This window comes from Centruroides vittatus, unplaced genomic scaffold (genome assembly GCF_030686945.1).
Source record: "Centruroides vittatus isolate TY-2023 unplaced genomic scaffold, ASM3068694v2 contig_975, whole genome shotgun sequence".
Taxonomy (NCBI): Eukaryota; Metazoa; Arthropoda; class Arachnida; order Scorpiones; family Buthidae; genus Centruroides; species Centruroides vittatus.
Window position 1 is genome coordinate 106,969 of NW_027122648.1, and position 14,868 is coordinate 121,836.

General features: G+C 40.7%; 1 protein-coding gene across 1 annotated transcript; it reads right to left on the bottom strand.

Annotated features, from left to right (window-relative positions):
* Nucleotides 1–1,893: 1,893 nt before the first annotated feature.
* On the bottom strand, nt 1,894–2,694 carry LOC136985653 (uncharacterized). The gene has a single exon (XM_067282977.1). The coding sequence runs from the start codon at nt 2,692–2,694 to the stop codon at nt 1,894–1,896; it is 801 nt and encodes a 266-aa protein (XP_067139078.1).
* Between the last annotated feature and the right edge of the window lie 12,174 nt (nt 2,695–14,868).

A 14,868-nucleotide genomic window follows, 5' to 3' on the forward strand; every position in this document is an offset into this window, starting at 1 on the left:
TGACGAATAGTATGCAAGAGTCGTTGCATTTGTGAGATCTGCTTTACTTTGACTGAAGGAGTTTAGAGCAGATTCGTTCCAGCAGATGATGCGTTTATCATTTTTCTTGGAATCCTTGAGAAATTCGAGTAGTGGGGCTTGAGTTTGAGCTGCATTTGGCAAAAAACGTCTATAAAAGTTGAGCATGGCTAGGAAGCGACGAAGCTCAGCGACAGTTTTAGGTTGAGGAAAATCGTTGATGGCCTTGGTTTTTGATGGCAAAGGCTTTACTCCTGACGATGTGATCATGCAGCCGAGAAATGGAACTGCAGATTTTCCGAGGATGCACTTGGATGGGTTTAATTTTAGGCCGTGGTCTTGCAAGCGGACAAACGTTTGGCGGAGATGGTCCTTGTGTTCATCTGCGTCCTTGGACGCGACCAATATACAGTCAAACCTGTTTTTATGCGGTCGATAGGGACCGCATAAAAAATCGCACGAAACTTCACGACTGGCTATAAAAAATAGTTTTTGCAACACAATTAAAAAAATATTTTTTTATGCGGACAATAGGGACCGCATAAAAAAGTCTCACATAGAAAACAACTCAAAACCGTACAAAATAGAATTTATTGACAACAGATGTCAGCACTTTACTGCATCGTCTCGTCTATCGTCTGTTTTACATATTTTTGTCCAAGTGGTGTTTTGTTGACTTAAAAAATAAATTATTTCATTTTTCGCATATTTATGCAATAATATTACTATAATAAGTTCATTTATGAAATAATAAGTTTATTTAGCTATAATAAGTCAACGTGAGACATGGCAAATCGCACGAGACTAGTCGCCAACTATACCGCACAAAAAAATCGCACAAAAAAAAAGACCGCATAAAAACAGGTTTTACTGTATCGTCGAAATAGGGGATGCAGAAGTCGAGGCCAAGTAGGACCTGGTGGATGTATCGCTGGAAGGTTTGGCCAGCGTTTCGTAGGCCGAAAGGCATATAGACGTATTCGAACAAGCCGAACGGGGTTGTTATGGCAGTTTTTGGAATGTCCTCGGGGAAGACTGGTATTTGATGATAGGCACGGGTTAGATCCAGTGTGGAAAAAATGATTTTGCCTTTAAGGAGTTGCGTACAGTCCTGTATATGAGGAACAGAGTAGCGATCGGAAACGGTTATAGCATTGAGACGGCGGTAGTCACCGCATGGTCGCCACTGGCCATTTGCCTTTTTAGCCATGTGTAATGGGCTGGCCCAGGGGCTTTTGGATGACCTGATGATGCCTTGAGACATTGAGAATTGGAATTCTTCACGTGCTGCTTGGAGCGTATCTGATGGTAACCGTCTGGGTTTCGAGAAGACAGGTGGTCCTTTGGTCTCGATGTGATGGAAAATGGTTGGTGTTTTTTTGGTTTCGGGAATTATCGACGGATTTGTAATAGTAGTGAACTCGGCCAAAATGCGGTGGTAGGGAGAGTCATTAGTCACGGCGGTGATGTTAGTGACAGTTGTGGAACGGTTTTGTCGGCAGCCAGGAGACTCAAGTTGCGTGACTCCATCGATTAGTCGATTGTTTTTGACGTCCACCAGTAGGTTGAATTTAGTTAAAAAATCGATTCCTATGATGGGTTGGGTCACGTCAGCGATTACAAATGGCCATGAAAAACTCCGCTTTAAATTAAAATTTAGTGTTAATAGCTTTGTGCCATAAGTTGGAATAGGTGTCCCGTTTGCAGCAAAGAGGACTAGCTTCTCGGGTTTGCTTAAATATGTGTTGGGACTTTTTGGAATCACTGAGATGTCGGCGCCTGTATCTATTAGGAATTTATATTTCGTAGTAGGGTCGGCCATGGTGATTCGGTCGATGTGGCGGTTGCGACTTCTGGCCGTAAGTGCCCGCCCAGTCAGTTTTCCGCCGGTAGAAAGGAGCAAGGGGCTTTGCATTTTTTTGCCTGCGCCCCAAAGGTAGCGTGATAGTAACACATGCCGTTTTCAGGGGTGCTTTGCCGTTGATTATGACGTGATTTGCTGCGGTGCCTCGTGTTGTTAGAAGGGTATTCGGAGCGTCTAAAGGAGCGGCGCGGGTTGTTGATGGACATGGAGAGGTTCTTGACCTGTTTGGCTAATTCCGCAACTTGGTTCTCCAGGGTGGAAATGGCGACAGAGTCATGTTCTACAGTTTGGATGTGTGCGGGGGAGACTAATTCCATTATTTTGTCGGCCATGGCGGCTAATTGTTGGAGTTTCTCGTTTGATGCAGCTAAAATGGCCTGAATATTGTGAGGTAACCTCGACAGCCAGAGAGATTTCAAGAGATCTTCACTGAAATGGTTACCGGCCAAGTCGCGCATCCGTGTTAAGAGGAAGGATGGACGTTGATCTCCCAGTTCTAACCCTTGAAGAAGCGTTCTGATTTTTGAGGACTCGCTCTCAGCGTAGATGTCGATAAGGCGAGCTTTTAGAGTGGCGAATTTATTCTGCTCGGGCGGGTTGAGGATTAGATCATGCACCGAATTTAAGATTTCCGGCTCTACCGCCGCAACGACGTGTTTAAATTTCGTGTCGTCGGCGGTTATGTTGGAAATGGAAAATTGCGCTTCTAACTGTGCGAACCATAAGCTGGGGTTGCTCTTCCAGAAAGGTGGAGGTCTGATCGCGACGCGTGCTATATGACGGTGATCGTCGTTATTTTCTGCCTCAGCCATGATTTTAACGTAGTTGTAGCAGTGTGAAGGTGGTTATCCGTAAATGCTGTGTGCGCAGTTCAGCACGTGGCGAGAGGACAAAGAAAGATGGCGCTTAAAGGCACGTGGCGCAAGAACAAAGAAGGATGGTAATACCTTTTCATTGAACTGTCGACCGTCGACGAAAAATATCCGTGGTTACACTTTTTGAAGGTCTAGATCAGTGTTTCTCAAACTTTTTGGACCGCGACCCCCCTTCTGCACTTAAAAATTTCAACGGACCCCCGAAGAATAAGTATGTGTCAAAAAACATCCCGGAGGGAGGGGTTAGGCTCGTATTTAAATATTTATATTATTTTTATTATTTATATGTGCAATTTATTTAAGTAAAAATTATTTTATATATTTTTTTATTTCTATTATTTCTAAACATGAATCCATAGTAAATTTATAAAATATTTGAAAAAATTATCTGGCATCAATTTTTCAGCGACCCCCCAAATATTTTTCACGACCCCCTTGGGGGTCGCGACCCCCACTTTGAGAATCACTGGTCTAGATGAACGATTACACAGTTCCAAAAAAGATGAATGTCCGACGTTTGTGTTCGATGCGAATGGATTGAGTTTTCATGTCGTACGGTAGAGTTCTTCTTCGGATAGTAAGCACCATAAATCATATATCACGTTCGGGTCACCAGTTTGTAGCGCTGCTTGTACTTAATTACTTACGAAATACAAAGCAAGACTACATACAGAAAACTTAAATTTATTACATATACGATATATGGCGCGATTGTACGGTACAAGTCGGACATAGAATGGAAAACACGCGTGTACACGGCGAGGTCCACACCCAAAGTAAAGTCACAAGCCGAGAGAAGTCGAAGATCGGGCTGCCAGTTTGTTGGGTTCAGTGTTCCACCTGGTGGCGGCCTTTGGAATTACGACCAAAGCTATCGCCACACAATGAATCTTGGAGTAAGACACCCTCTCCGATTCTTTTTTCTTTTTATATTAATATTCTTTTCATTTCTCTTTTCCGTAGACCTTTTTATGTTTTACTGGTCTCGATATTCTACTTAGATGTTCGCTGTTCTCCACTTCTTTCTCGGATCCCTCAACACCTTGCAGTCTCTCGTATTCTTTTTCTTTCTTTTACACACTCTCGAGCACTGCCTTCCTCGTGCCTCCTCTTCGGGATCTCACCACCAGAATGGATCTTCTCTGGCCGTTTTGCCTCCGGGCTTAACCCCCTCTTTTGTTTTTCACATGTTCTAGGAATTGGTAGTCTTAATCCCACGGGAGAAGGATTAAGAAAGAACGTTCTAAAAAGAATTTTAGAACAAAGAAACAGGAAAAACTTAAAATTAATAAATAAAAGTACAAAAATATATAACAAACATGGCCCACGGCCACAACACTATTGTTACTAGCAAGGTCTATATAAGAAGGCCAGGACACGCGTACTGGAGCTGCCATTTTGGGTCCTTTTTGAGTCGCATGTTTAAAACAAACTTGCACGAGCAGTCAGTTTTATACGACATTAATTAAACTAATTTATACAATTTTTTTAGAAGGAAAGAAGGAAATAAATGTCGTTTTCGATTTTTAGAATTAATTTTTACTATTATTATTTGTTTATTTAAGAATCGTACACCCAAATGAAAATAGAAGCAAAATAAAAAAAGTTTCATTAAAAGCACATAACAGATTACCGAGCTATAGCCGTATTTTCTGTCTTCTGTGGCGTCTTCCCTTATAGAGAGTCCGCCATGTTGTTACTAATAGCAACGCCATTCTTTAACGTTGCTATGATTACTGTCTTAAAGCGTGAGCTCTCATCTTATTCCGTCGGATCAAGGTTCAAGTCAAAGATAATTCGAGTTTTTTTTTTTTTTATAGGGGAAATCAACCCAGATATGTTAGGCTTCACTCCTCACTGTTCAATCGACTCCATTGCGGACCTTCTTGAACTTGCGATGGGTAAAAAACAGTGGCGTGCCGTGACATTTGTGATAGGGAAGCTGTGTTTCTGTAAGAAGCCGACTTCCAGGGGCAATCAGTTAATTGCGCGTCAGCGATGGCCTAGGGTCCATTCGTACGTGCGTGGTGGCAGAAGAGACGTATCTGACAAAAACCGACAAAAGAGAAACATAAAATAAACATATACTATGTACAAAATAGTTTGCTTTAGGACAATCAGCCGTTCGGGCATCCTGGGCGTCGATGTGGTTCTTCGATGGTCGATCGAAGGTGGCCCCAGGACATTGGCGTTGACAAGTCTGTAAGGCACGGAGTAACTTCGTCCGTTGGCGTCGGGGACACGGTCTAAGTCCGAAGTGGCACAGCTTACAGGTTGGCACAATAGACGAAAAACTTTTTTTTTTTTCTTTTTTGCGCGTTGACACACGGCGTTATGGTTATTCGGAACGTTAACCGAGTGCCAGGTGTCCTCGATTGTCGGGATTATATCAATCTCCGTTCTTTCTTTCATCCATTTGATTGGTCGTTCTCTCTCAATCACGCTTCCCGAGTGGTTGGTCCCTGGTTACTAAACGTAACGAGACTCTTACCTGGAGCGCGAGAAAAGTCAAAATCGAAGACGAATTCGATCTTCCACCGATCATAGGACGACTTCCTTCCGCGATTTATGGTTTCTGCCTCGCAGTTTGATATAAACAATGGGTGTCCGACTACAAACGACTTTTATCTATGTTTTTTTTTTTTTAAACTAATAAATTTTTCTCTAAATTAACCGTTTTTTCGCGTCTTTCGTGACGGGTCAGACCTGTCCGGTACATGACATTTCCATAAAAGTTTTAAACAAATACTGGAAATGACAAAAATAAACAATTTGTGTATTTTAGTTCTAAAATACAAATAATACATACATAATACAAATTGATATGATACAAACAATGACAGAAAGACTTGTTTTTTTTTTTAATTTTTTATAAACTAACTCTATTCGGCGACTTTTTTCGTAATGTCATTAATTACCTTATCATAAAAGTCGCTGGTCGTGAACTCCATCGACATATTTGAAAGCTCTTTTTTCTATCGAAAGCAACGCTAGCGACCACAATTTTTCCTCCGACTGAGTGTTCCTGGCCAATGTATGAATTCACTTCGTGGTCGAAAAACTGCGCTCAACAGACCCACTGGTAGATGGTACCGTAAAAATTAATGATATTAAATCATATAATTCTTTTAGTACACTTTTGTTCGGATCGACATTAATTGTAATATGTTTTATGTTTAAGAGTTACTTGTCAATAAAGTCCGGACACGAATATAAATATTGCGATTCGCTATGTAATTTAGATAAATCAAAAAATTTCCCATAAAATTTACTTAATTTAAAGAATTAAAACACGCTTGGAAAAGTTGTTTTACATATTAAAATTATTAACATCTAAAAGTGATAAAAATTCTAAAGATTTTATGTCTGAAAATCTATCAATATAATTACAGATAATTAAAAGAAAATTACAGTCAAACCTGTTTTTATGCGGTTTTTTTTTGTGCGGTATAGTTGGCGACTAGTGCGATTTATCATGTCTCACGTTGACTTATTATAACTAAATAAATTTATTATAGCATAAATGAACTTATTATAGTAATATTATTGCATGAATATGAGAAAAATGAAATAATTTATTTTTTAAGTCAACAAAACACCACCTGGACAAAAATATGTAAAACAGACGATAGACGAGACGATGCCGTCAAGTGCTGACATCTGTTGTCAATAAATTCTATTTCGTACGGTTTTGAGTTATTTTCTATGTGAGACTTTTTTATGCGGTCCCTGTTGACCGCATAAAAAATATTTTTTTAATTGTGTTGCGAAAACTATTTTTTATAGCCACTCGTGAAGTTTTGTGCGATTTTTTTTATGCGGTCCCTATCCACCGCATAAAAACAGGTTTGACTGTACTTAACCCCAAATGCATTTTATTGGCCTCTTCAGTAGTGTTTGTTCTAAGGTTTGTTCTAGGTTTTGAACACCTAACCTAACCTGAAGGCTGTGTTGATAGTCTACCGAAATTAATTTTTAATTCGGATTAAAGAGAGATACATTTACAGATTTAATAAAATACAAAGGGTTTACCTACAGATTGTACCCTATGAAATTTTGGGACTTTGAGTATATATCTGAACTTGGGACTGAGACAAGTTCAACAATACCCTACTTTCAGACAGAAGACCAAAAATAAATTATGATATTTACGATTTCTTGCCATTCACAATCCATTCTATGCCATTTTAGAGTTTTCCACTAGATTGTTCATGCTCCTGACGGACTCTTCCCGGAAGGGAGCCACTGGGTGTTTAATGTCACTAGTTATCGATTCTTCTTCGGGGGCGCAAGTTGGATGCTGGCTACGAGGCTTTTGCGTCCCGTAGATGTTTGTAGATGGGAGCAGTGATGGCAACCTCTAGTAGTAGTACACTTTAGTGTACTCCTTGAAGTAAGTAGTCAGGGCCTCCTGACAGGTGGAGATGGAGAAGAGATTAAGGTAGTCAGAAATCTTTGTATTGTTTTGTGTGTTAAGTGGGTAATCATTTAGAATTTTTTGCCAAATGGTGTTGAATTTGGGACAGTAATTGAGGCGGTGGGAGGTTGTGTCAATCTGATCGGGGCAGTGATTGCATTTATTAGTACTTTTGATTTTCCGGGTGTAAAGGAAGTGGTTAGTAAGTAGTGAGTTGGTCCTGACACGGTTGACTAAAACGTTTATGTAACGATCAGTGATGGTAAGCTGGTATGTGGATTGTCATAGAGCCAAAGGTAGTTAGTTAGTGCAGTTTGGGTAGTGATTCCAGGAGTCTTCCATGTTGTGATGATGGTCGGAGTTTATGACTGCAAGGATTCTTCGGAGGGTTATGTAATTGGAGTTAACGAGTTAGGCGGATTATTTTGGGCGAGGGCGTCAGCTTTTTCGTTAATGTCGATGCCTTAGTGGGCAGGAGTCCAGATGAGGTGCATGTGTTTATCATGGCTGTAGTGGATGCGTAGGAAGTTGTGGATGCTGCGGATGATAGTAGGGGAGTTGACGTTGTAGTTTTTTTTTTATGGCGGAGAGGATGGATTTGGAATGAGAACGCGTTGATGCGGCTGGCTGTAGCATAAGTGATGGCCTGCAGGATGGCATAGCTCTCAGCGGTAAAGATGGACGGAGTCTGGGTGAAGTAGTGTAGTGAGCCGTAATATTGTGGGTGTCGTCGATATACGCAGCAGTGACTGTATGATGTTTTTTGGAGCCTTCGATGGCAATGAAAGTGAGAGCAGGAGTAGTCGGCTACACCAGATATTGAAATATTGATGGATGCTGTCGCCAAGGCTATTCAAATGCTGGAAATCATAATCATCGACTGAGATGTGATGGTGTGTGTGAAAGAGGACACCGTGAGGGGGAAGATTGTCGAGAGAAATACAGATATAATATTGTATTTCTCTCGATGAATGTTCCAGCTACGGATGAAATGAATAAGCGGGACTTTAACCAAAGTGGCTCCAGCGGGATAGTGAATATGATGTAAAATCTCGAGGAAGAGATAGTCATTGTTTACCTTTTTTAGGTAATTGCTGCACTGTTTGATGATGGTCTTTTGGAAGCAGAGCACAATCGTAATCCTTTTAGCAGCCCAAAGGGTAACAATGTTGTTGGTAGTGAAAGGGAGACCCAGACATAATTTAAGATATTGAGTTTGGATGGAGTCAAGGGCCTTGGTTTGGGCGGAAGTGAGGGTTGCAATGCTAAGAATTATATAGGTTATAATACTACCTGATGATGCTATCAGCTATGGTGAGATCTTTGGGGAAATCGCCATGTTTTTTATTGCAGAATATTTTGAAGATGTTAAGAAGACGTTTACAGTTGTTGTGGAGATAATGAATGTGGGCAGTCCAAGTTAACGTATTAGTGATGTGTATGCCGAGGAGTTTAATACTGCAGACAACAGGGAAGGATTGACTATGAATGGTGAGGTTCTGGGCATATTGCGAATTGTAGGGGATGGAGAGAATGGTGTATTTCTGAGGTTGACAAGCAATTTCGTTGTGGTCAGCCCAAACAGCGAAGGAGTTAAGGAAGTGATATGTGTGACAAAGCAGGTCGTTAGAGGTGTTGGTGTGGCTAATCTCAGTGATATCATTGGCATAAACGTGAATGTGTGTGTGTGGATTTTCAAGGAGAATGATGTTATGCATGAAAATGGCAAAGATGAAGGAAGAGATGACACTGCCTTGCAGGATACCATTACAAAGGATGTGCTCGGCAGAAGTGAGACCCCTCCATTTCACAGTATTAAGCCTATTGGTGAGGAAATCCTGAAGCCAAAGGAGGGAGTTAACTTTGAGCCCTTTCTGAATGGCTTTTTGAAAGAGAAGGTGGTGCTTGATGGAGTTATAGGCATGGCAAATATCTAGGGTGATGATATTCAGGCGTTGGTTGGTATTGCGAGGGATGTGAACGTAGGACATTAGATGGATTAGGAGGTCCCTAGTGCCTTTGCCAGATAGGCCACCAAGATGTTTGTAGTTAAACCAGTTATTTGTAGCAGCTAAGTGAGTCCAACGTTGGAAGATCATTCTCTACAGGGTCTTAGAGATAGTTAACGTAAGGGCAATGGGACGCTAGTTGGAAACATTGCACGTATCTTTCTTGGATTTGCAATGGGAATAATAGTGGGTTTTTTCATAGTAAGAGGGATTTTACCAGTGATCCAAATATGATTGAGGATGGTCAGGAGATGAATTCTAGTGGCCTGGCTGAAATTATGCAGGGCGGACATGGGTATGGCATCCGTGCCAGGGGTGGAGTTTCTTGCATTTTCAATGGCCACATTCAACTCCTGAATCATAAAGGGAGAGTTGTAGTCAGCCTGGCCAGTCGACGCATTAGCAGAAGGAGAGTGACAGATGTCTAAGGTTATTTCAGTAGAATGTGGAATAAAGTGATGTGCGAATGCTTCTGCTTGGTGTATGGGTCCGTTAAGATATCACCGTTGATTTTGAGAATGAAGTGGTCTGGCAGAGTGGTGACGGTCATGCGTAGCTGACGGATGATTTTCCAGATGTTGATTTTATAATGATGAGTGGTGGCCATACGTTTCCAGTAATCGCACTTGCTATCTTAAATGGACTGTTGTAGCATGGAGTTGGCCTGTTTGTAAGCCATCCAGTTCCTCGTGTTAATGTTTTTTTGTGAATTTATAGTACAAGTGCTTAGTGGTGCTTGTGGGCTAGTTTTTTCCTGCATTAGCTGGTCTACCAAGGCAGAGTAGAATGACTACTGTGGGGATTGGCAGTGCAAAGAGTAGCTGATTGGGTCTGAAACTGATTCACAAGATCGTCGTACATCCAGTTGTTGCTATCGAGCCAATTATGAGTGCCTCGAGAGTCTGCAGGTTTCATAGCAATAGTGAATGATGTTTTTGGGGAGGAGCGATGACCTTTAATAGTGGGGGAAATTGATGGTGATCATGTGATGCCTACTACCATGACTGAAGAATAGAGGGTAAGCATGTGTAGCGATCGAGGCAGAGACAAGGGTCAGGTCGATTGCTGTGTTGTGATTGTTGAGGTTATAGTAAGTGAGTTGACTTTTGTTGAGGGAGACTTGATCAGAATAGGTAATCAGATGGGCAATTCTGCGACCTCCAGAGTCAGTGGTGATGTTGCCCAACATATCATAATGAACGTTAAAGTTGCCACAGATGATAGAGGGGACGTGGGGATGCATATAAATAGGAATTTATGAGCCAGATGGGGAAGGGAGTGTAGATGATTAGGATGATCCACTTGGGATTGCCACCGAGGAGGAGAGACTGTTTAATATTAACAAGGGTACAGGGGAATATGTTTATGAACGTAGGTGATAAGACCGCCACCTTTATTATGGGTGCAGTAAGTGTCATAAGCAATATAATCCAGAAAATCTAGTGTGCGAGTTGCTTGTAACCAGGATTCCTGGATAGTGACAATGTTGTAATTTTTCCAAGTGCCCTCAGTTTTAATTTGTGTGATTTTGTTAGTAAGACTGGTAGCATTCCACTGGAGCAGTTTCACGATAGCTTGGTTGGATTTTTGGACTGCGGTGTTAGTGGTTGACATTGTGGTAAAGAGGAGAAGGAGGTGGTAGAGGTGTATTGTTCAGATCCTTCTTTGGTGGGTTTGTTTTAGGTTTTTTTTGCTTTTGTTGTGGTGGCGTCGTCTTTTAGGATGTGCGAGGACTCTCTTGCGCGATGTTTTGTGGAATATGCGGTTTCCTCAGTGCTAGGTGTTTTGTGGTAGTTGGTTGGGGATGGTTGTTGGCGGAGAGTAGTCTATGGCAGTCATGTTGGGAGTATCTTTAAAGTCGGTGATTGGTGAGGGTGAGGAATTGGACACCTGGAGGCTATGAAGGGAGTGGTCTGAGAGGTTTTCTGACGGGAGTTGGGTTGTGGGTGTTCTTGTTGTTGTTATAAAGGATTAAAGGGCTGTCTGATATGTAAACTGACTTTGCCCTAAGAGTTAAAAAGAAAGAAGGCTGGGAAGAACTTAAGATGGAGAAAAAAAGAGAAAATTTGATTGGAAAGTGAAAATGAAGGAGAAGGGAAAGGGGGGCCCCAAGAGCTGCATCGGAATTTGTAAGGATCAAAATTATACAAAAGTTACAAAAATGTGATGAATACATAGATAAGTAGGACCTCGATTATCCGGATTGTTCAAAATAAACAAAAATTTTACAAATTTGCTGATTTGCACTTGGCGAATTGCGATACTGTTTATGTACGTGATGGAATACATAACTTTTTTTTGTTCCAACAACATCTCACCCGGCATAGTGGTTGTAAACATTTTAATACATTTTGCGTCGTAATAAAAATATAACTTGACATACATATTTATAAATAATTTATATTGAAATTACATCATTTCTATGGCCAAGGGCAGCGTAAGGCATGGGCGATGTGGTCCACTGCCTACGGCCTCACGTCTCAAAGGTTTATGCATTACGGTACTTAAAGCCATAAACACGACAAAAAAATTTTACTTGTCATAAAACAATAAATAGTTTGCATTTTTATGAATAAAAATTTGACAGTTTCAACTGCTTTTTATTTTATAAAATCCGTCTTCTTGCGCCACCAGAGGGCCTGGCGAAATGTACCTTGCCCAGAGTTTAGATGTTGCCATGAAGTGGTTTGAAAGCCAAGAAGAGTGTAACTCAGGACAACTTACATGTCTTAAAAGTATTCGCGATTTAGCAGCTTCAAAAAGAACAGCTAGCTTTAAACAAAAATCGATAATTGAATTTCTTAATAAAAAATAATTTAATATTGAAGCTATATGTAAATCTAGACAAATAAAAATTATTCATACTGTATGTACGTCTTTCACTGTCAATTATTATTTTTTTCGATTATCTGGATTTTTCCTTATCTGGACTACCTTCATCCCCAATTAGACCGGATAATCGAGGTTCTACTGTATTTACAAGAATGGATGGGTTACAACATAGAAAACAAAGAACAAAAAATTCAGTAAAAACAAAAAGCAAAAATAATAACAGAAATAAAGACATGTAACATTGTAGTGAAAATAACAATAAACCAAAGCAGTTAGGAGGGCACAAAAACTTCACATACAGTCAGAGGTGGATGGGCAACACAATGTTCTGGTCTTGTTCACTGATGGAAAAATTGCAGACCACAGTTTGAGTGTGAACTTTGACAGCCAGAATAATGGATCATCACTTTTGCCACCATTATCATAACAGTTGTCTTTGTCCTTGTTATCATTGTTGATATCAGTAGAAGATGGTAAGTCATTATTGTTCATTTAGTTGGGCTCAACATATGTTGGCGTAAATAGGTGATCTGCGTGAGAGTCCTGATCTTGGTGATAAATTTGTTGAATGCCCTAAAAAGGGTACTGTCCATGACTAAGTCCTTTTCATTAGGAGGCCAGTTGTAGCTGGCATGGAGGCATGATGTCTTGAACTGAGAGCGTTGATTTTCATATTTGGTACACTCGTACAAGAAATGGTTTACGTCATCATCTTGGTCATTGTCGATATCACAATTTTTATAGCTGGTTTTCCAAAAGCGGTAAAGGTATCTGTTAAAGTTCCCATGCTGGGTGAAGCACTGGGTGATACCAAAAGAGGGTTTGAAATGTTTATTATTAATCCTCTCATGAATAGAGGAGAAGAATTTGTAACAGTGTCTACCCATAGTTGAACTGTGCCACTCTTCCTGCCATAGCCTATTGGTAATGTCTTTAATATTTTTATTGATGTGTTTCAGAGGGATCCTATTGTAAGTAACTCATGTATTTGAATCAGTCGCCCTTTTAGCCAACTTATCGGCCTGTTTGTTGCCATCACGGCCCTTGTGGGCTGGGATCCAATGAAAAGTAGCATGGTGTTTGGTATGAATGGCTTCAGCGATTTGGATAAGGTCTAATGCCAGCTTGGAGTTGGCAGTTTTATTCTTGAGAATATGCAGTGTAGCTCTGCTATCTGTGAATATTTCTATTGGTCCTGTGTAATAGATGCTATTTTTTTGGATGTGTTTTAGAGCATTGAACATGGCCCACATCTTTGCTTGGATGACTGTGCAACAGTTAGCCATTTTCATGGAACCTTGGTAAGTTGTATGGTTATTATTGTTTTTAATTATTAGCAAGATTGAAGCCAAAGTTTTCAACACGAAAACATGTACGTTGAATGTTCAGCGCCACTTTCCTGTAAGCCTAGAAGTTTGGCAATGGCCTTTGGAATGTCGAGCATGATTCCACTGACTTTCCAAATGTCATTGCCAAACTTCTAGGCTTACAGGAAAGTGGTGCTGAACGTCGAACATTCACGTTTTTGCATTGAAAACTTCAGCCTCAACCTCACTATTATCCCACTGCCAACTCCTTTAGTTGTGAGAGACCCATCAGTGTAGATTTTCCAGTAGTGAGTATTGTTTAGTTTTCCATCAAAATACATTTCTATCTCATAACTCCCAATCTCCGCTGGGTCACTTGTCGTCGTTTTATCTGAGATAGTATCAATTTCATTATAAAATATCTTTTTAATAAAATCAGTATTGGGAGGAAGGTCACCATTCTTAATTTTAATTTAGTTTCCTTTTTATTATTATTTATTAGTTTCTCTCTTGTAATATGCCATTACCACCTTTGAGGTGGATAGGTTTAATGTTGGCAATTACCAGAAGAGCATCTGTAAGTGCAGTCCAGTGGGCCTTACAGACCCTTATTGCTGCTTTCCTTTAAAAAGAGAAAAATTTCTTCCTGTTGTGGACATTATCCAGAGCCTTTCCCCATACTTGGACACCATATAAGGCGGCCAGCTCTATGGTCATGTAAGAGGCCTGCTTCGTAAGGTCTTCAAGTATCTGTATCATGTGGTTGAGTATGAGGTTTTGTTTGGTTATAATGGTTTGAATGGCGGTAAATTGGGGGAAGGATGTCAGTGTGATCAACTAATTTTTGTTTTTGTAGTTGGTGAGTCGGACATGGGTCGTCTTGTCTAAGGCCATTTTTGACCGTTTCACTGAAAGTGGGTTGAGATTTACTGGTGCGTAGCCTATGGGATCGTGCTTCATGTCTGGAGCAGTTATATTGTTTTTCATGGCAAATGGTAAGTTGTTCCAAGTAATAAGATGGGCAGTTTGGAGAGGTGTATAGATGACCGGAGCAATTGACACAGGTGGGCTGTGATGCCGGGCACAAGTCTCCAGTATGTTGGTTGTCCCACCTGGTACAGCAGGACTTGCTTCTACAGAATTCTTGGGTGTGGCCAAGACGGCCACAGTTGTGGCATATCTGCAGCCGGTCTTTGTATTCGTCTGTGCAATATGCTGCCAGAAATAGGCAGACACACGATGGCACATGATCTGTCGCTAGATCTATTTTAATTGTTCCAGTCAGAAGGCACTGACTGTTATGTGTTCTGCTAAATATCTTCACTCTAGTTGGGTGATGGCCATCATCTTGGAGAAGTTCGTAGATTTCTTCTGCATCCAGTTCATTGGGGACGCCTTTGATTATGAGAGTTTTAGTGTAGGAGTTGCAAGTCAAAGTAGTTTGTATTGGGGTGTCACCTATCATCTGTGGGTGAGTTAGTAGCGTAGCGACAAAGGTCGGAATTGTGGAAACATAAAGTTTTCCAGCTTTAGTGGTCGATATGTT